Raw genomic sequence first — 20,749 nt, forward strand, 5'->3', positions numbered from 1 at the left:
GGGTATCGTTCTTTGATTCGTTCGGTGGTCATCGCCGACTTCGCGGCGTCGATTATATAACTTTTAATGCATTCGAACTCTAAATTGCGTGCATCCATCTTGCACTCCCGTCTCAACACCAGGTCGCATCCAGATTCTTATGAGAGCAAGACAAGGATGACGGAATCACCTCGGAGAAATCTATGCGAAGTCAGTACATTGCGCAAAACGTGACAATGTCTTAGACATACAGCTTGGAAATGAAGCGATCCTTATTGACCTTCCTTCCATAGCTACCGTTAGCTAACCGTGGCGTCTCGGTCCACATCTCCTTGGCATTCTCGAGAACCATGTTGCAGTGGCGGTCAAAAGCCTTCACGCGTGCGAGGATCTTGCGGTTGTTTCGGCACGAAATCAGCACCTGGGTACGCGAGCGGACGGCGGTTTGAAGAATAGAAAGAGGACCGGTGGTGAGCTCATGCTCCTCGACTTGCGCAACCTCGTATTCCCTAAGTAGAAATGTTAGCCTCTTTGTACCATTGAATAGTACAGGAGGATACGTACGTCAACTCGGAACGTGGCTTGGAAAGAAGCTCCCTGTGGAGTGTCAGTACTGAGCTTGCTATTGGAGCTTGCGTGCTTTTACTCACTGAATCTTCGCGTCGACCATTTTGACAGGCGGTATGGGTACTGAGCGCGGATGTAGAAGAAAAAGAATCTCTATTTCTAATTTGCTGTTAACAACCTGAGTCTTCAGCTTCTGCCTTCGAATTTTGATTTGCAGCTCGAGCAGGTACTGCGCAAGGATTGGGTCGAGCAAAAGAAGTGCACAGACCAGTGGCGGAAAGACTGACCTAGTTTAGAGAGGCAGGACACCACGGCAACGAGCTTGGATGAGGTGGAGCGGTCGGCGATAATGGTGAGGCAGGGCGATGAAGTGATCGAGCTTGGCTGAGATGAAGCGCGGGCTGTAGTTTTTCCGGTACCGGACCAATCAGTACGCGTCAGAGAGTGGGGCCATAGAGCCAGATCCATGGTGCGTCACGCGTCTTTGCCCTCTCCCGGCGTTAGCGCGGCGCGGGTAGCTGGAAACCTCTAAGCTCGTGCCTCCATCTTCACTTCGATTGCATACGACATCATTGACGACACCCTTTTATTCCCCTTTCCTAGCCGATCTATGCGTGCTGGTGCCTGTTTCGCATCTCGCGTCTACCGGAATACATAACGGGCCCCTTTCCCCCCGCCAGTTTTGCTTCCCACTCGATCCTAGTCTCGCTTCTTTGTTCTCCAAGAACGCGTCCGCTATGATCGCACGCCAGCCACCGATCGCGATACGACATTGATCATATCCCGTCCATTCCCCGGCGCCCTTTCTCTTTTTTACGGCACGGCCTGTCTATCATTCATCAAGCCTATAGTCAGCTATGTCAACTCCTTCGAGTATTACGCCAGAGACAGGTGCCTCGCAGCATGCCTCAACGCCTGCTGCTGGTGCCGAGGATGGCGTCATGGACGAGATCCCACGCCGGCAAATGCGAGGTAAACAGATTCAGTTCATCATCACGCTCTGATCTAACACGGCTCTTCATCCAGTCAAGGTCTTGTATACGTTTGACGATCAGAACAAATCAAACTGTCTCGCTCGTTTGCCAAATGTCCTCAACATTCCTGTCGTTTCGCTGGACGAGACTACCGAGGTGGGAGTCATCGAACTCAAGACATGCATTCAGGCTATTGTCACTGCAAGGTAGGCTACAGCAAACTCCCATTGGTCATGTAAGACGCATTGCTCACCGCCACAGCCCTGAGCTTGTAGCCAAATTAGGACACGATTACACCGTGTACGCTTATGACTTTTCCGAGTACGAAACACCGCTTGTTGGACAGGGTATGCTATCGTGGCTTCTAGCTTCTGCATCATCGACACCCAATGCCCCTGCCAAGGACTCCCAAACCATGGTCACAGGTCGTGTGTGTAAAAATATTCTTGGCATTTTCTCGAATGGTATCAAAGAGACTTTAGAAGTCAAGTTGAAGCTGGTGCCTGTTCCGACGTGCATGCAGAAAGAATATGTGGAGAATATGGAGCGGTATCATAGTCTCAGCCAGATGATGCCCGAAGGGTTTGACTACAACGCCTGGTCCGACTTCCTGAAAGAGAATCCTATGCTTGGTCACCTGGCCCAGCCAACTACGACCAATTCTGCTCAGCCTTCGCCACGCCATTCCGTTGGTGGTGTTGAGCCTTTCCACCAGATGCTTACCCGCCAAAGCCCCTCGCAGGAGCCCGTCCGTAACGAATCATTCTACGACCAATCAAATACGCCCTTCATGTCCCAACCTACCAGACCATCTAGCCCCGCCATGAGCACCATTTCCTTCCATCACTATCAATATAATCCACCTTCACGTCCAACATCACGCGCTTCTGTGCGTAGCGAAGCCCCACCCCCAACCCAACAATACCAATTTAGTGATCCGTATGTTGTGGAACCGCAAGACGACGGCCCCCCAAAAAAGAGGGCTCGAATCACACAGACCACAAGACCAAGGAACACGCCCCTGACTGCTCATAATGACTCACTTCGAGTGACCGCTAGTACAGCAGCATCGGTACGCCTCCTCAAACCAACCTTCAACGCGGCTGGGGCTGCCGCAGACATGGTCCCGCGCGCACCAACCCCTCGTCCAGGCGAAAAACTAGGACAGCGAGGTGCTCGTCGGCCCCCCGCACCAAGTGCTCTGAGGCATGCATCGATGGACGGAGGACGGCCATATATGTCCCCTTACGAACCTAGTACCTTTTCAGACAATGCTATGGAATCAGCAGATGAAAGAGAAGGAAGCCCAAGTGAGACACCGAATGAGATGCCCTCTTCACCACCGATTGCACCCCGGCGGACCATATCACCTGCTCCCTCCAGTCCGAACCTACCAACACTACCCCTCAACGATTCAGGTTTTGTTAGTGACATTCCCATGGGACGGGACACTGATGGCATGAACTGTGGGGATGGCTCGTGGGCACGCCATGAAGCAGCGCAATATCGCCGAGGATCAGCCGCTCAACCAATCACTGAAAGTATTGAGATGGATATGGGCAGTACTCAGCCGTTCGACTTTGACAACATGGACCAAGATTTTCTCAATTCTGTGTATTTTCAGGGACAAAATCCGAAAAGCGAAAGTGATCTACTATCAAGGATGGCAATAAATGAGCATGACAATAATTCGGTCAGTGGACGACCTCCTACCGGGGACGCATTCCAGTCTGTATCTGTAGAAAAGGCTCAGACTCGAGAAAAGTCGCATGCAACATTTTCTACTGCTGGGTCACCAGATGGCATTGCTTCACAGATCTCGCCCGCTGCTGAAAGCGAAGCACAAGTGTACAGCCGTTCCGCCACGCCAAATTTACCAGCGAAACAACCCAAGCAGCCCAAGGCACGAGGGCTTCCTAGATCGCAAACCTGGTCTGGGACAGGTGAACCCATGTCGGATGCGCCAACACCCTCAGAATGTGGCTACACTCGAAGCGGCTCTGGTGCTAAAAGGAAGCGATATATCAAGGACCGATTGGACGCTGCTATCAGAAAAGGTGAAATGCCACCGCACTGTGTCAACTGCGGAGAAATCGACACTCCTACCTGGAGAAAAGCTTACACCCGAGTGGAAAATGGTTCACCTAGTGGCATTGAACTGTCCACTGATTCGGCTAGTACAGATGTCATTGCATACGAGGTAATCGAACCAACCCCTGAGACAGATGGCGAGCCAAAGTACCGTATCTTCAAAAACAACTTGACACGTCAAGACAAAGACATGATGGCGGCAAAAGCCGGTGATGCTTTCCAAGAGCTTAACCTGTGTAACCCATGCGGACTTTGGCTTATCAAGAAGTTTTCGATGCGGCCGCAAAAAGTATGGGACAGGTCTGCTCGACTAGCAAAGCGCAAGCGAGAACAGAAGATTGGAGCACGCTCCAAATCGACTGTTGGTGATGATCTCATGTCTGACGCTGCTTTTCCAGAGACAGAATCTACCATGCCAGCCGAGCAGGAGCTAGGTGGGAAATCAGTCGATGGAACATACGACGGAGAGATGGCACCACCCCAGGCCCCATTCGGCGCACGCGAAATGGATGTCAACAATGCCCAAGCTGCTTTCAGACGAGCTATGCAATCAAGTCCTGCGGGCGTCAGAGGAAGCAAGGCTTTGCCTGTCAATCTCGAACAAGATCTTACACCGAAGCCTACACGGCGATTACTTTTCCCCTCGCCTAGGAAGCCAAGTCAGCGCAAGACTCTGACTCAACAGGCGACCGGTCCTGTCGCTACTCCTATGCATGCACATGACGATGATGCGCCTAAAAAGCCTCGTTGCCAACGGTGTAAAGAACTCAAGAGAGCTTGCGACCGAGAACGACCATGCGGCCGATGCGAGAATGCTGGAATAGGGCATGATGGATGTATTCCTTGCGAGACGAAGAAGACCAACTGGTTCGAGCGGACTGTAGTACAGCCAGCTGTTATTGAGCAGGATAACCCCGATAAGGAGAACTGCCCACCTCCACCTACATTGGAGGTTGACGAGCTTGACCACCTTTTCGAAGATTCCCACTCCCCTAAGACAACACCGAAGAAAGATCGAATAACTGAAGATCTTTTGAAAACGCCCACTCCTGGTACGCGACAGCGCGCCGCCCTGACGCCAAAACGAGGTACTGAAAATGGTGAGGTTCCTACCACGCCCTCGCGGAGCACGTTTACTCCTCGAGGCAACCGTGCGGCAACTGCTGCTCCGGACACTCCATTCACACGCCAGCTTAATGCTCTTCTATCAGACCACCCCATTTCATCGCCTTCTCAAAATTTTGACTTTTCGTCATTTCCTATCTTTACTCCTCCTGGCCATACTGGTGCACAGTTCAGCGAGCTCTTGGCCGACGACTTCTTGTCGAGCGACATGCCTCTGAGTAGCTCACCCTCAAAAACTGGGTCCATGAGTCTAGGCTTCGATCTTTATGAGGATCCTAACACATCTACCGCCGGAATGTGGAATGGAGAGAACATCTTTGACAATGAAGTCATGTTGTTAGGTATGGACGATAACTCCAAGCGCTCTGGTATGGACGCCAGCAATGGCTCCGACGCAGTCGCGCTGCTGAAGATGAATGTGGGTGGCATGACTGTCGATTTTGCGGCCATGATAGAAGAAGTTGTTGGTACCGCCACCAAAGACACTGATGGACATGAGAACGAAGGCAGGTTCTTGGAAGGCAGTGTTAGGTCTGCTCACAAAAGCCCTGAAGCGGAGAGTGAGGGTGTCGGTGGTACGCCCGAAGAGCCCACTTCTGTCTGAGGCCTTTTATTGTGCCTATTTGTTATGGCTCCATGATTTTGTTTACATGCCTGTTTGCCTTTACTTTAGATTCTTGTTTTTGAAAGGCGTTTAGCGATCTGGCACGTACGTGCTGCGGCTTTTAGATGCCACGAGGAAACGAGGCACACGATTACTTTTTGTACACTAGTCTTTGTAGTTAGAGCAGCAGCTCGGTAGCCTGTCATCTGAGGCACGAGTTCTGGTAAATGGCGAGCGTATTGTACGCACCTTCGAAGGATACCCAATAAATATGTTAGGCATCATACAATTTTTTGATTCTGGTGAGATTGTTTGCATACGTACCTAGAAAAGAAACCTGACACAGATAGTTGGGAGATATATGTGACATCGAAGAGAAACAATCTACCATGTATTGCACACTGAACCTGCTATCAATTGTATCTGGTATATGTATTATGATGGCGAAGTGTCGGAATTATCATGCTGGAAATAGCTCAGGCTTGTTGTGGATGGGTAAAGTGGCTCGCTTCTCTTTCATGGCCATGTTGCCCTTGTATTTGAAAGCAACTTACTTTGGTATCAGACTTCGAAGTCTCTGAGCAACTTTGACGGTGTCCTATTTGAATGTGATGTTTGTTGATTGAAAAATTCTATTACTCGCAACACAGAAGAGGTAGTCTTCCGCAGGAGATAATGTTAACAGTCAAATTTATTTTGTTCGAGCGCTAGCATACAACTATTTCGCCGTCATAAACACGTGCTCCAGAACCTTCCAATCATGAAACCACATCCATCTCCTTCACCCCATCTTCTGACACCACACTTACTGAGATGATCCTCCAGAGATAGTAAGTACCTGTCCGTTAACCCAACCGCCGTCCTCGGAAGCAAGGAAAGCAACAACCCTCGCAACATCCTCGGGAACCGCACACCGGCCTAGCGGGCAGTGGCTAGCCATGAGGCTCTCAATCTTCTCCGCTGGCCACTCAGGTGTGCCACCTGGGATGTAGTGCCATGCATTTTGGGTGAACATGTCTGACTTGATGCCACCAGGCGCAACACCGTTAACGGTAACACCACGCTTTCCAAAGTCGGTCGCGAAAGCCTTGATGAAGCCAATGACTGCCATCTTGGAAGCGTTGTACAGAGCGTGGTCCTTGACACCAAGAAGACCAGCAGCAATAGAGCTCATGAGGATGATACGGCCGTTATCCTCAATGTACTTGTACGCGGTCTGACCAACGAAGAATTGCGCTCGCGTGTTCAAGTTGAAAACGTGATCGTACTTCTCCTCGCTAATCTCCTCGGTCTTGTCCCAGCTCTCGGTGCCGGAGTTGCTCATGACAATGTTGATCTTGCCAAACGCCTGCTTTGCTTCCTCGAATAGTCGGTGGATCTCGGATACTTTGCTTACGTCGGCTTTGATGGCGACGGCTTTGGCACCGTTGTTAAAGCCTCGGATGATCTCACATACTTCGTTGGCGGGGCCTTCTGATGATACGTAGTTTACGACAACTGAGGCACCGCGCTTGCCGAGTTCGATGGCGCAGCCTCGTCCGATACCACGGCCGGCGCCGGTGATGAGGGCGACCTGGCCCTCGAGAGAGGCAGTGGGTACTGTGACGACCATTTTTATGGAGTTGTGTGTGGTGAATGTGATATATTGATAGTGGAGATGTTATAGAAGTGCTTGCTTTGATTTCTTGCTTTGATGAAACTCAAAGACTGATCGTAATGAATATGTGAAAATGTGACTGGGTATCTTGGTAAATTTTCAATCATGTTGTAGCATCTATATAAATGCATTCGATATCTCCGTTTTCGAATGTTGGACTTTACGGTGTTGGGGTCACCGGTGGGGATCCGAAGGGCCAAAGACCGAAAATAGTAGTCCCGCCAAGGGGACTTGCGGCTCTACACTTTCGCGTCCGGGAAATACTATGCACGCTGTGTATTCTACCTACACAAGGCTAAACGAACCGGCAAGCCTAGTCTCCGCTCCCAGTGTCGTAGTCCAGGTGCCGGCTGTGGTGCGGAGCTCGGAAGGGGGGCCATTGCTGTCCCTCCGAATTCAAGCAACGTATTGAAGCCTTGAGGATGGAGATGCGACAAGACACCCGATCTTATCTCGGCGGACTTCGTTGAAAGAGGGACTTCTCGGATCAACTTCCATTCCCCAGAGTGTGAATGAGATAACGTACACTACCTATCGCGACGAGCGGTGATTGCCGGCGCAATGCAGGGAACACCAACGGATCTACCCATAGCGCAGGTACCACGATCATTTATAGATCAACATTGTCTTCATCATCTTGCAGAAACTCCAATGCGAGTCGATTAGAAACTGCTAGATAAGACGCTTTCGACACACGAAGACGCAATGCGCCGCAAACAGAGATGGAGGCGGTGACTACGAATGGCCGAGCATGAGGCGGTTCCGACCATCGGGACCTTGGATTGAGCACGTCACTTGCTCGTGTTTGCCCCACTACTTCTTTCAACTTCACGTCCACAACAAACTATCACTAAACACGCCATTTTTACACCTCAGAAGTAAAGATGCATATTCTTGTAAGTTGACTTATGCCTTACAGTAGCCAATGGCAGCAGCTGACTAAACAGTAGGTCACTAACGACGATGGTCCACCATCAGATCAATCCTCGCCGTATGTACACTCGCTGGTGTCAACACTGCAAAAGTATGGCCACACCGTGTCGGTTGTCCTTCCACACACGCAGAGATCTTGGATAGGCAAGGCACACCTTGTTGGCAAGTCGGTATGGATATCTTTTATCTCTTTGGAGCAATGCTTATAATGTATGTTTGTCGTCACCGCCTAGTTTAACAAGACTGTAGATATCACCAACATACTATCGACCTGAACCCCTCCAAACTACCGCCGGTGGTCGCCTCACAAACCACGGAACGACTCACAACTCGCCCCTGCCACCTTCTTCAAATGAGGAAGAATGGGTGCTCGTCGACTCGACCCCTGCCTCATGTGTACAGATTGGCCTATACCACTACTTCACCGAGCGTGGGCCAATCGATCTCGTCGTATCCGGACCAAACTACGGCCGCAATAGTACTGCGATATTTTCCCTCTCATCGGGTACCATAGGTGGAGCGATGGAGGCCGCCGTTTGTGGCATGAAGAGCATAGCACTAAGCTACGCCTTCTTCGACCGCAACCACGATGCCAACATCATCAGCGGCGCGAGCGAGCTCAGCGCAAAGCTCATACAATACCTGTGGGACAACTGGGACAAGAACACGCACCTGTACAGTGTCAACGTGCCTCTAGTGGAGAACGTAGGAGAGCGCAAGGTCTTATGGACAAACATGTTGCAGAACACATGGAAGAGCGGCAGCTGTTTCCAGGTGGTGGAAGTGCCCTCGGAAGCCGATGACAAACCAGCAGACATTGAAGGTCAAATCCGCAAGCAAGAAGAGAAACTGGGCAAGAAAGAACTCAAGTCCAACTCGGAGAATGCCGGGGGAGCAAGTGGTACGGATTCGGGACAAGACACGCCGTCTGGACAGCCACATTCGAGGTATACGCATAAGCACTTCAAGTGGGCGCCTTCATTCAAGGACGTGTACCAGAGTGTGGAGGAGAGCGAGCCAGGCAACGATGGGTGGGCTGTTGCGCAGGGATTCACTAGTGTGACTCCGCTCCGGGCAAACTTTATGCACGTCAATGGGTTCGAGGGAGAGATTAAGCTTTAGTGGGTAGTCGGGGGGAAGGGGAGCTCAGCGGGGTAGTTTGGATGATGATGATGATGATCACATAGCGTCTCGGGGTATAGTCCGGTAAGACGAGAGATTTTGGGGTTTGAGAGGGAATACGAGTAAGATATTTGAATCAGTAAGATGTGCAGAACATAGAATATATCTTGTAGTAGTAATTTCACACATTGAAGTGACGTTTTTATGGGTGGCTGTTCGCAAAATCGAGATGGCCTCTTCCACGTATACCTGGGGTATCAAAAAAAATAAAAAAATAATAAAGAACCCCCCAAATGCCATCCTTTTTTTTGACAGTATCCCAGAAACTCCATGGTTAATGCATCGTTGTGATTCTGAAAAAGAAAAAAAAGAAAAAAAAAGACAATTGACCAAGATCAATTATTCAAAATTGAAAAAGGCATCGTCAAAGGAAGACTGCTCGGGGTTGGCGTAGTCGTCCATGTTGAACAGGTCCTCGAGATCGTCCGCAGCCATGGTGCCCATCATATCGTCATTGTTATTGTTATTGTTCATCGCTTCTTCCACCTTGTTCTCCTGGGGCGGGGGTGGCTGAGCGGCAGGTTTGGGCTCGTCTGCCTTTGGCGCAGACGCGGGCTCGTCTGCCTTTGGCGCAGACGCGGGCTCTGGCGCTGGCTTGGTAGTTGCATTCGCATTGCTATCAGTATTTGCATTCGTGTTTGAATCCAAGCCCGGTAAGTCTGGCATGGTAAAGTCCATGTCCATGGTGGAGGATTGATTGTTGTTGTCGTTGTCGCTGTTCTTGGCAAAGTCTTCGAGACCGCGGAGGAGGGAGGATCCGTCGTTACCGCTGTCGAGGCCAAAGTCGATATCGCCCGAGGTGTCCATCATGTCGTGATCGTGATTTTGGTCGGTGGTGTCCATGGCATCGCCGAACATGGCATCGAAATCAAAGTCGGACTCGTTGGGGTTGTTGGCTGGCGGTGTGCCATCGAAGAGGGGATCTTTGGGCGGCTGGATGTTTGCGTCTGTCGAGTTTTGGGGCGGTGAGGGTGCCTTGTTGTTTTGGCCGTCATGGTCGCCGTTGCCGCCTTCCTTCTTCGCGGCTTCCATATCCGTCTCTATTGACATCGCTTGCTCAGATGTGTCTAGTACTGCCGGCGGCTCGAGTTGTGCGGGTGTGGCAGCCTTTTCTTCCTTGACCGGCGCGTCGTTTGTGGGTGGGGGTGGATTCCTGGCCTCTGCGGCAAGCCTTGCCTTGTCCACCTCTTGCTGTTTCGCGGCGGCCTCCTTCTTCTTGCGGTCCTGCCTCAGCAATGCCATGTCGCGCCGGAGCACCATTTGCGCCAGGCGCACCTCATTCTCGAGTTCGTCAAGGGCATCGTGGAAGCGCTCGGTGGCGTGGGGCACGACGCGCTGCAGTTGCTGCTTCATGCGCCCGGAGCCTCCGCCGGTCTGGGTCTCTTTGAGGAAGCGGCCAGAGTGGAGGAACTGCAAGGGAATGTGAGCAGGGGCACGCGTGAAAGGGGCGTGGCTGGGCGGCGGCGTACAATGAGATTGAGCATGGTCTGCAGCGTGTCGATGTGCTGCTGCTGCTGTTGCTGTTGCTGTTGTCCCGGCGCCGGGGGTGGTGGGTTCGCTGCGGCCATGACGGCTAGATGGTAGTGGCCGTGGTCGTGGTAGTAGTCGCGGTAATGATGATGTGGATGATGATGTTGAAAATGGCGAGGAAGTCTGGGTGGGCCGGCTGGCTGGGGACGTGGTTGGCTATGGTGCCGTCGTACAGTAGTGGTATGTAGTATATATGGCTCGGCGGCGGATAGGTGCTTGGTCGGCTGGTCAGTGCTGGTCGGTGCTGGGCGCAGCGCCCTGACACACGTGCGGGCCTTCTGCAGGTGCTTCCGCAGGTGGGGGCCACGGGTTCCGGTACTAGAGAATTAGGTGCAAATATACAGTCGACTAATACTAAAATACACGCCCTTGGGAACATTTCTACGCCCGGCGCACAAACAGGCAGCCACTAGCACCAGCCCGTCCGTTATTTACGGCCTTTTCCTCCGCCCAGCCTTGCCTGACAGCAGCTGCCAGCACGGCATCCCAAATGCCCCCAAAATGCTCCAATGCCTGACCTGTTCCCGCAAATCTGCACTCGCTCTCGCACACGCGCACACATACCCCGGCACGACGGCCGGCAGGTGGTAGGCTACAGTAGCTCTCCCGTTGCATTGGGCGCTTGTGGCCTCGCGACCCTAATTCTCGCGACCCTCGCTCACCTCCCAACTCCCTCTTCCCTTTCCTCACCCCACAAGTGGAGACCATAGCTTGCCATCCGCGCTCGGCGTAGGGCTCTTTCGCATCTCCTATCTCCTCTTCCTCTTGTTTCCTCTTCCCTTTCCTAGTGCTTTCCGCGTCTCTGTTCGGGCTGCCTGTGCTTGTACTTGCGCTTTCCCTTTTCGACTTTCCTTGTCGCCTACCACTAACCCACTAACCCAACCCACCACCCTCCTCTTCGCCCCGCCACGACTCGCCCACCCGCCGCGTGGCCTTGTCTGTTCCTGTCCTGCTCTCTGCAATCGTCCTCTCGCGTCGCATCAGAGCTCACCCGCGGTTTCTTTGCTTGAACCACCCGCCACCACCACTGCCCTTTGCTCATCCGCACCCCTCCTGCCTGTTTCTGCCTTGAGCGCATTTTCGCGACCGCCATGGCCGACCAGCAGAACCCTGGGGCACAGCTCCCCCCTCCGCCCTCCGCCAGCGGTGCGCCCGGCTACGACAACCAGCCTCAGGCCCAGCAGCACATGCCGCCCCCGCCGCTCGCCCCCGTCATCATCCCGCAGAACAACAATCCCATTCCCACGGCCATTAGCTCCCCCATGTCGGGCAACCCCATGTCCCCAACCAGCGGCCAGCCTGGCTACGTGCCCCGTCGCGCGGCGCCCGAGCCCAACAAGCGCGCCTTGTATGTGGGAGGACTCGACCCGCGGGTCACTGAGGACGTGCTTCGTCAAATCTTCGAGACCACTGGACATGTCCAGAGTGTCAAGATCATCCCTGACAAGACTGCAAGTTCTCCTTCTGTAAGATACATTTCCGAAACCGCTGCAATTCTCTTGACAGCTTTGTGGCGCGGGCCGGGCTTATCTTGCAACTGCTGCAACAATTCAAGTGCCGCTGACCGCTAACAGTTCAACTCCAAGGGTTTCAATTACGGCTTCGTTGAGTACGACGACCCCGGTGCGGCCGAGCGTGGCATGGCCACCCTCAATGGCCGGCGCATTCACAACAATGTAAGCATGGTCATGGGGAAAGCGGGCAAAGAGAAGTTGCCATATCGGCCTGTGTTCTGACCAAAAGACAGGAAATTCGTGTAAACTGGGCCTACCAATCTAACAACACAGCCAAGGAAGACACTTCTAACCACTTCCACATCTTCGTTGGTGACCTTTCCAACGAAGTCAATGACGAGGTGCTTCTACAGGCCTTCTCCACCTTTGGCCCCGTTTCCGAGGCTCGCGTCATGTGGGACATGAAGACGGGCAGGTCTCGTGGCTACGGATTCGTCGCTTTCCGGGATCGTGCCGATGCTGAGCGTGCCCTCAACTCCATGGACGGCGAGTGGCTCGGTTCTCGAGCAATTCGCTGCAACTGGGCCAATCAGAAGGGTCAACCTTCCATTTCCCAGCAGCAGGCCATGGCCTCAATGGGCATGACGCCAACCACTCCGTTTGGCCACCACCATTTCCCCACTCACGGAGTCCAGAGCTATGACATGGTCGTGGCTCAAACTCCGCAGTGGCAGACGACTTGCTATGTCGGAAATCTGACTCCTTACACCTCGCAGGCTGACCTAGTGCCACTCTTCCAGAACTTTGGTTATGTTACCGAGACGCGCTTCCAATCGGATCGTGGATTTGCCTTTATCAAGATGGACACGCATGAGAACGCTGCCATGGCCATCTGCCAGCTCAACGGCTACAACGTCAATGGCCGCCCCCTAAAGTGCAGCGTAGGTTGACTCGCGTCTCCCTTTTCCTTAACTGTTTGCTCACATTTGTAAATCTAGTGGGGCAAAGACCGTCCTCCGACTGGCCAGTTTGAGGGTTACTCGCCTGCGGGCGGCCCTAACTCAGCTTACCCCCAGACGCCGAGCGCGTACTTTCCGCAGTATGGTGGTGGGCCACAAGGTGGGCCCATGTCACCCTCAGGTGAGCGGCACCGGAGGAAGCTGCAGTATCGAAACAAGCAATCTAATGCGCGGGCAGGACCCAGCCCCGGCGGAGCACCTTTCGCGCAGCAGCAGCAGCAACAAGCCTTTGGTAACCCTGGCATGCCGTTCCAGCAGCAAATGCAGCAGCCGGGCAGCGCTGGTGGCTACGGCCGCGGCGCCCCCCAGCAGCCACAGTGGGGCCAGTCTCCCCAAGCTGCCTTCAGTCAGAACGGCTTTGGGGGATACCAGGGCTAAAGACTCTCCTTGCTCAAACTTTTTTTGTTCAGCGCCGCGCCACCTATTCTTTCGACACGCCCGGTTGTTGTTTACGAGGGCGCTTTTGTTTGGATAGCTCCGATTTTCAGGTCACATTTCATCAGCTATCTGGTCTCATGTTCTTAGGCAAGTCGTCATTTTAGTCCCGTTGTCCAAAAAGGTGTGAGGGTTGTTGTCTGCCGGCGTAGCTGGCTACCCTACGGTATATTTCTTGTGGGATATGATCTACGGTCGTTTGTGTGGTTCAAAATGAATCTCCTTTCTCATGTTAGCATTTCCTTTGATGCGAGCTTCGGCTTATTTCACATTTGCCTCTTCACTATCCACGATGATGTTGAATCTTGTTATGGTTACCAAAAGCGAATTCCTCTTCTCTTTGCGGCGCACTCTTTAGTCATGACGGCTCCCTCTGACTGTTTTCTGTGGTCGGTGGGCTTTTGATGATTGTTGTTATATCACGTTCTTCTTCTTCTTCGGTTTAGACTGCATTGTCTCTTCGAAACGGCATACGCGGGGCGCGCCGAGTCTCAATGTGGGAGAATGATGTGCGGAGTCATGTTCAAAAGATCCCTGGCGGAATTAGAGAACTGGGAAAAGTGAGGGCTGCATTTCAGCTACTTGTACGAATACCAAAATCAATCAATAGTGTCGAAAACAAACATCTCTTTCCTTCCAGTGAAAGCAACGCTCCCTACCAATCCTTCGATACAGATGTGCATCGTTTTACAAGACCCAGGTCAAAATTGAGACTGAGACTACCAACCATCTGCCCTGCTACGACTCCGTCATGTGTTGCCAAGCACCTCTTAGTGCAACTACTTACGTATGTCTTGAGCATTGGTATGGCGAGCACGTGATCATGATACTAGCGCACTTCTATCCGAAAGTCGCGTCAAATGGTCGCGTTTTGCGGGCCGGCGGCACCAAGGCTACAGGAACAATCCCACCCCACCGCGCAGTGAAAGGCATGCCCGCCCTCGACACCAATACCTAGCCATTCTTCTTTTCTTTTGTCTGCGCCGCCATATTTACTTTGCTGCATGCTTTCTTTCCTTGCTAGGAGAGGTGCGTCGCTTAAACCGTCCAAGCCAAAAGATTCGCCGCTCTTCTTCCTTGTACAGCCCGCGCGGGCGCACTTGCCCCATACCCGTCCGTACCTGACGCACCCTCCTCGCGCGCGCCCTTCGACCTCACCACCATTCCAGGCAGACAGTCTTCCGAGTAGCCTGTCCAGCTTCGCCCCCCACACTCGCAGCGGCAGTCTCTTCAATCGCCTATACACAAAAAGGACCATGTTCAAACAAGCCGTGCAGGCACATGATGCCATCGCGTCGTCTTCGCCGTCAAACGGTGCATGTAAACAAGCCTCACTTGGCAATGCCTTCAGCCGAACCGGGTCAACACAAACACCATCCGCGCGCACCCTAGGATATGGAGCGAAGCAGAATAGTATTGTGGGGCAACAACGAGTATCGGGTCCCACAACACAAGGTACTAAGAGGACTTCAAGTGGCCTGTCCAAGTCACTGAGTTCACATGATGGCGAATTTGAGTACCCTACACTCAGCATTGGGGACATGGACAAAGAGAACGACCTTCCTGCCGCTTTTCAAGCACCTAGCACTGGCTCTGGAATTCTCGAGACTGCCTTGTTTGACGAAGACGATTTCGACAGCGACGTGGATCTCGACGTAGAGGACCCCGCGACTAAAGGCACCGTCACATACCCTACATTACCTAGTGCACCCTCGACGATCTCAGGAGACTCCGGATACAATTCAAGGACACAAACTGCAGACACCAAATCGGAGGTAGACAGTAGCCAGCCAATACCATGGTCATCTTCCCCAATAGAACACTTCAAAACACCTAAGAAATCCGAACCCTTGAGGGTAAAGCGAAGAACGTTACCATGGCCACAGCCTCAAAAGACTCAACCCTTACAGGAGGAGGAAGAGGAGGACGAGGTTGAACCTCCAAAGAAGAAACAATCTGTCGAACCCGAAAAGCCAGCATCGACACCAGCACCGAAGGATTCGAAGTACTACTGGAACACAACTCCCAATGGGTTGAAGCAACAGCAGAAAGCATTCAGAGAGAATATGAAAGCACAAGCAAGGCCGACTCAAGGGATTGACGATGGGGTTAAGGAAGTTATCAAGACGAAGAAGAAGAACACGGTGGCCCGCATATTTCTCAGTGAGGAGCAGCAAAATGTGCTGAAGCTGGTAGTGGACTACAAAAAGAGCGTCTTCTTCACTGGTTCTGCTGGTATGTGCAAAAAAATACCTCCCTTGTATCGACTCATTTACTGACCGCACCAGGTACTGGTAAATCCGTCCTACTTCGTGAGATCATCACGGGTTTGCGGAAAAAATATGCCCGCGAGCCTGATCGAGTTGCTGTTACAGCATCAACGGGTCTGGCAGCATGCAACATCGGTGGTGTTACTCTGCACAGTTTTGCAGGGATTGGACTTGGTAAAGAGCCGGTTGAAGATCTCGTCAAGAAGATTCGGCGGAACGCGAAAGCCAAGCAACGATGGATGCGTACTAAAGTTCTCATCATGGATGAAGTTTCCATGGTGGATGGCGATCTATTCGACAAGCTCGAGTCAATCGCACGAACAATTCGCAACAACGGCAGGCCATTCGGTGGTATCCAACTTGTCATTACAGGTGATTTCTTTCAATTGCCTCCAGTACCGGAGTTCGGCAAACAAGCCAAGTTTGCGTTTGACGCAGGCACATGGACCACAAGCATTGAGCACACGATTGGGTTGACTCATGTCTTCCGTCAAAAGGACCCGGTATTTGCGGGTATGCTCAATGAAATGCGAGAGGGTCGGCTGACACCAGAGTCGATATCTCGTTTCAAGCAGCTAGAACGTCCACTGCCAACAGAAGATCAAAGCGTTGAAGCAACTGAACTTTTTCCTACACGACAAGAAGTTGATCGCGCTAACACTACACGCATGCATCAGTTGCACGGAAATACATTTACATTTGAGGCTCGAGATGGTGGTACTATTACCAACAAGGAACAAAGAGATAGGCTTCTCCAGAGCTGCATGGTTCCAGAGCAAATACATCTGAAGAAGGGCGCACAAGTCATGTTGGTTAAAAATATGGACGAAACGCTAGTCAACGGATCACTAGGCAAGATAACAGGGTTCATGACAGAGCAAATGTTCAACGTCTACAAAGAAGACGAGGAAGGCTTTCTTGAAAATGGGCCCTCGGACGCTGCCTTGAAGACGGAGATGGCCAAGAGTACACTTGGGCTCAATACCAACCAAGTATACCCCGTTGTACGATTTGCCATTGCAGACGGCACAACGCGCGATTTACTATGCAAGCGCGAAGACTGGAAGATCGAACTGCCCAACGGCGAAGTCCAAGCATCACGATCGCAAATCCCACTCATCCTCGCATGGGCCCTATCCATCCACAAAGCCCAAGGCCAAACCCTCGAACGCGTCCGTGTTGATCTCGGCCGCGTCTTCGAAAAGGGCCAGGCTTACGTCGCGCTTTCTCGTGCAACAAGTATGGCTGGTCTCCAGATCCTTCGCTTCGACCCGAGAAAGGTGATTGCTCACGAAAAGGTGCGGTCGTTTTACAGTAGCCTCAGTAGCGCTGAGCATGTCGAGGGCAAGGCCAAGAGTAAGACTATACTCGGGAAGATGCAAGCAGCCAAGCCGAAGAGAGCTGGTGGTGACGACTGAAATGGGAGAGTACACGCGTGTTTGCATTAGTGGGTGTTGTTGGTTTGGGTTTTTATCACGGCGGCGTTTTTATTCAAGCAGGATGGGGAAGCTTGCTCAGGTTATGTACAAGGTCGGAAGCGCTAGATGATACAGGTATGTAAATGTTTCTACGATGCACACACGTACAATACATCATTACGTATCTTCACTCTTATTGGCTTCTCCTCTCATTTCATGTCTAGCGATGTATTGTCCAATGGATCATGTCACTGTATAAACATCTCCCAGTAAATGAAGCTGCAGATTGGGCAATATGCCTCCATTCAAAGTTGCCTTGATTACATTTGCATCATTGGAACAATTGTTGGTGGTGGGATTCTTGAAGCACACATGTTGCAATTCACGTTACAAAACCAGGACAGTAACAAGACACATACATTTTGTTTACAAGCGCAGAATGAAATTGATGAGACCCTAGAATACACGCCGTCAAATGGATTGCCAAATGCACGCCAACCCGTGCCATTATTTACTCCCCTCTCGCTCCCTTGTCGTAGAAGCAGTCTTTGTCCGTTCTTCCAAAGAGATACATATAGCACACTTACAACATGCCGCACATGTCAGCTGTGCGCGCCATGCATACAGAACATATCGTCGCACTCGATGTATCAATGCCAATACTTGTCTCTTGCAGATAAATGTTGTCGTATCGCGTCTGCAATCGTAGGCTATGTGATCATCTAGCACTCGTCGGCACCACCAGCCTTGGAGTTCATGAGCAGGGCAACAATGAGTCCGTAAAGACCTAAACGCGCGTTAGTAATGGACTTCGTGCAGAATCTGATCGGGTGCAACGTACCCAAGACTTCGGCGAAAATGAGAATCAGGATCATTCCGACGAACAACCTGGGCTGCTGGGCAGTTCCTCGTACACCAGCGTCACCGACAATACCGATGGCGAAACCAGCCGCCATACCCGAGAGACCGACGGCAAGACCAGCGCCGAGTTGAATGAAGTTGGTGAACAGCGAAGAGTGCTGGCTCAGGCCGTTGGAGATAAGAACGGACACGACGAGACCGTAGATACCAATGATACCAGCCATGACGACGGGAATGATGTCTGGACGACCTGTTAGCTCCATTCATGCAATACCAAAGTTCGCGATCAGGTTCGCATAGCGCGTAACATACTCTTGACGATCAGGTCAGGGCGGAGGACACCCATGGCGGAGACACCGACACCAGCTTTGGCGGTTCCGTAGGCGGCGCCGAAGCAGGCGAAGACGATAGCTGACGTGCAGCCCATCGCGCCAAAGAAGGGCTATTGATCATTAGCCCAGGTCCTGCAATGTCGCACGATAGTCGTCGCATCGTTTTACGACGATGGAAGCAGTGCCGTCGCGGTTCTGGTCGCGTCCGTCGGAAGGCGGAGCGGAGGTTGGTACTCGAGTACTTACAGCATAGGCAGGGCTACAGAAGCTTTGTTAGCTCAAGTTCTTCATATCTATCATAACAGAAGCTTCTCCGCTACGCTGGTGACAATAGCAGGTCCAGCTTATGCCTGAGAGGCAAGCTAGAAGCTGCCTGCATCATAGACAAGGGAGCTCCGCAAGGACTCACCAGAGTTCGGTCGACATAGTTGCGGTGATTTATGTAATCGACGAGTCGTCTGGAATGTTTTGGAGATCTTTCTTGAGATGGACGCGTGCAGTGGATGTGGCGACGGGGGCGTATGTGATGTCGAGGAGTGGTGACGACGGTTGGCGAAGAGCTGTACATCTGGGACACCCGCTTGGCGCTACGCTCACTCCGGCACTAGCGCCACACGTGAGACTCGCCAATGCATTCGCCCCATCGCAAAGGCTGCGTCGACTCTTTCAACACCTCACCAAGAACCTCTCGCAGCACCGCAAACATGTCGTGGCGCAACCAAGGAATTACCGGTTCTAACAATATTCCTCTAGGAACTCGCCGTAGGTTCGGCGGAGGCGACGACGATGGCGGTTACAATCCCTCAGCACCCGCAGAGGGTCTGTCCGAGCTGAAGCGCGGTCGCAGCCCAGAACGCAGTAAGTCAACTCCCATACGTGCTTTCGATGCTCTCTAACACGCTCATTCTAGGTTCCGATGCTCCGCGACAGCGCAAGAAGCGAAACCGATGGGGCGACGCGAGTGAGAACAAGGCTGCTGGCCTGATGGGGCTGCCTACAGCTATCTATTCCGCCATGACCACTGAGCAGCTTGACGCGTATACTTTGCATCTGCGAATCGAGGAAATCACCCAAAAACTGAAGATCAACGATGTTGTTCCAGCCGATGGTGACAGGTACGTACCCGATTGTTTTCTTCCCTGCATGCGTTCCTTAGCTGACTGGTATAGATCTCCCTCGCCCCCACCGCAGTACGACAACTTCGGTCGCCGTGTCAATACCCGCGAGTTCCGCTACCGCAAGCGCCTCGAAGATGAGCGCCACAAGCTCGTCGAGAAGGCGATGAAGACACTCCCTAACTACCATCCACCTGCCGATTACAGGCGCCCTACTAAGACACAGGAGAAAGTCTATGTTCCGGTCAATGATTACCCGGAGATTAACTTCAGTACGAAACTAACCCCTCTAACTCCCCTTTTCTCGTCTTGCTCTACCCCAGCCTTTGTCTTGACCAGCCTGCTCAGACTGCTGGATGTTTATGCACATCTAGTGGCACCTGCAGTATAGCTATGTCACTAACCCTAACCCTTTTGCTCATACATTATTTTTTTGATCATAAACTAACCGCAGCTTTTTGCACTAACAGTTGGTCTACTCATTGGCCCTCGTGGAAACACGCTCAAAAAGATGGAGACAGAATCCCAGGCAAAGATTGCAATCCGTGGCAAGGGCTCCGTGAAGGAGGGCAAAGGACGCTCTGACGCAGCTCACACCAGCAACCAGGAAGAGGATCTGCACTGTTTGATTATGGCCGACACCGAGGAGAAGGTCAACAAGGCCAAGAAGCTCATCCACAATGTCATTGAGACTGTAAGTTTTCCTGGACTCCCATATCCTACAACAGTACTAACATTTTCAGGCTGCTTCCATTCCCGAAGGCCAGAACGAACTCAAGCGCAACCAACTCCGCGAGCTTGCCGCCCTTAACGGTACCCTTCGTGACGACGAGAACCAAGCCTGTCAAAACTGCGGAGAGATTGGTCATCGCAAGTACGACTGTCCACAGAAGCAAAACTTCACTGCCAGCATCATCTGTCGCGTCTGTGGTCAAGCTGGTCACATGGCTCGCGATTGTCCCGAGCGCAAGGTTGGACAGCCTTGGCGCAACGAGAACCGCTTTGGCGACCGTGGTCAGCCTGCAAGAATTGGCGGTGCTCCTGAGAACGAACTTGATGCTTTTATGGCTGAAATGGGTGGTGCTGGTGGACAACCTCGTGGCGCAATCGAGTATAACAACAACAATGGTGGCAGTGGTGGTGACAACTATGGAGGAGAACGCCCTCTCAAGCCTTGGGAGCGCGGTCCTACTGGCGGCTCTG

General features: G+C 52.2%; 9 protein-coding genes across 9 annotated transcripts; 5 read left to right on the plus strand and 4 right to left on the minus strand.

The window, feature by feature from the left end:
• Positions 1-137: 137 nt before the first annotated feature.
• On the minus strand, positions 138-649 carry COCMIDRAFT_2311 (uncharacterized protein; the record flags this gene model as incomplete). Its single annotated transcript, XM_007686401.1, has 4 exons — positions 138-180; positions 231-488; positions 544-576; positions 630-649. The coding sequence occupies 4 exons, from the start codon at positions 647-649 to the stop codon at positions 138-140; spliced, it is 354 nt and encodes a 117-aa protein (XP_007684591.1).
• A 754-nt stretch (positions 650-1,403) lies between these two features.
• COCMIDRAFT_86099 (uncharacterized protein) lies at positions 1,404-5,340 on the plus strand (the record flags this gene model as incomplete). The annotated part of the gene is made up of 3 exons (XM_007686470.1): positions 1,404-1,518; positions 1,573-1,726; positions 1,782-5,340. 3 exons carry the CDS (start codon positions 1,404-1,406, stop codon positions 5,338-5,340), a joined length of 3,828 nt encoding a protein of 1,275 aa, XP_007684660.1.
• An 805-nt stretch (positions 5,341-6,145) lies between these two features.
• On the minus strand, positions 6,146-6,952 carry COCMIDRAFT_86046 (uncharacterized protein; the record flags this gene model as incomplete). The annotated part of the gene is made up of 1 exon (XM_007686471.1): positions 6,146-6,952. One exon carries the CDS (start codon positions 6,950-6,952, stop codon positions 6,146-6,148), a length of 807 nt encoding a protein of 268 aa, XP_007684661.1.
• Positions 6,953-7,881: 929 nt separating this feature from the next.
• Positions 7,882-9,052, plus strand: COCMIDRAFT_2314 (uncharacterized protein; the record flags this gene model as incomplete). The annotated part of the gene is made up of 3 exons (XM_007686402.1): positions 7,882-7,893; positions 7,948-8,100; positions 8,180-9,052. 3 exons carry the CDS (start codon positions 7,882-7,884, stop codon positions 9,050-9,052), a joined length of 1,038 nt encoding a protein of 345 aa, XP_007684592.1.
• A 399-nt stretch (positions 9,053-9,451) lies between these two features.
• Positions 9,452-10,680, minus strand: COCMIDRAFT_86172 (uncharacterized protein; the record flags this gene model as incomplete). Its single annotated transcript, XM_007686472.1, has 2 exons — positions 9,452-10,522; positions 10,582-10,680. The coding sequence occupies 2 exons, from the start codon at positions 10,678-10,680 to the stop codon at positions 9,452-9,454; spliced, it is 1,170 nt and encodes a 389-aa protein (XP_007684662.1).
• A 471-nt stretch (positions 10,681-11,151) lies between these two features.
• Positions 11,152-11,430, plus strand: COCMIDRAFT_33728 (uncharacterized protein; the record flags this gene model as incomplete). Its single annotated transcript, XM_007686438.1, has 2 exons — positions 11,152-11,339; positions 11,376-11,430. 2 exons carry the CDS (start codon positions 11,152-11,154, stop codon positions 11,428-11,430), a joined length of 243 nt encoding a protein of 80 aa, XP_007684628.1.
• Positions 11,431-11,733: 303 nt separating this feature from the next.
• On the plus strand, positions 11,734-13,493 carry COCMIDRAFT_2316 (uncharacterized protein; the record flags this gene model as incomplete). The annotated part of the gene is made up of 5 exons (XM_007686403.1): positions 11,734-12,108; positions 12,217-12,318; positions 12,390-13,037; positions 13,095-13,236; positions 13,294-13,493. 5 exons carry the CDS (start codon positions 11,734-11,736, stop codon positions 13,491-13,493), a joined length of 1,467 nt encoding a protein of 488 aa, XP_007684593.1.
• Positions 13,494-14,806: 1,313 nt separating this feature from the next.
• Positions 14,807-16,038, plus strand: COCMIDRAFT_44880 (uncharacterized protein; the record flags this gene model as incomplete). Its single annotated transcript, XM_007686446.1, has 2 exons — positions 14,807-15,785; positions 15,839-16,038. Coding segments are annotated over 2 exons (1,179 nt in total), but the record flags the coding sequence as incomplete, so codon positions are not given.
• Positions 16,039-17,960: 1,922 nt separating this feature from the next.
• Positions 17,961-18,526, minus strand: COCMIDRAFT_33731 (uncharacterized protein; the record flags this gene model as incomplete). Its single annotated transcript, XM_007686439.1, has 3 exons — positions 17,961-18,025; positions 18,080-18,340; positions 18,412-18,526. 3 exons carry the CDS (start codon positions 18,524-18,526, stop codon positions 17,961-17,963), a joined length of 441 nt encoding a protein of 146 aa, XP_007684629.1.
• Positions 18,527-20,749: the final 2,223 nt, after the last annotated feature.

The sequence above is a fragment of the Bipolaris oryzae genome, assembly GCF_000523455.1.
Source record: "Bipolaris oryzae ATCC 44560 unplaced genomic scaffold scaffold_19, whole genome shotgun sequence".
Lineage (NCBI taxonomy): Eukaryota > Fungi > Ascomycota > Dothideomycetes > Pleosporales > Pleosporaceae > Bipolaris > Bipolaris oryzae.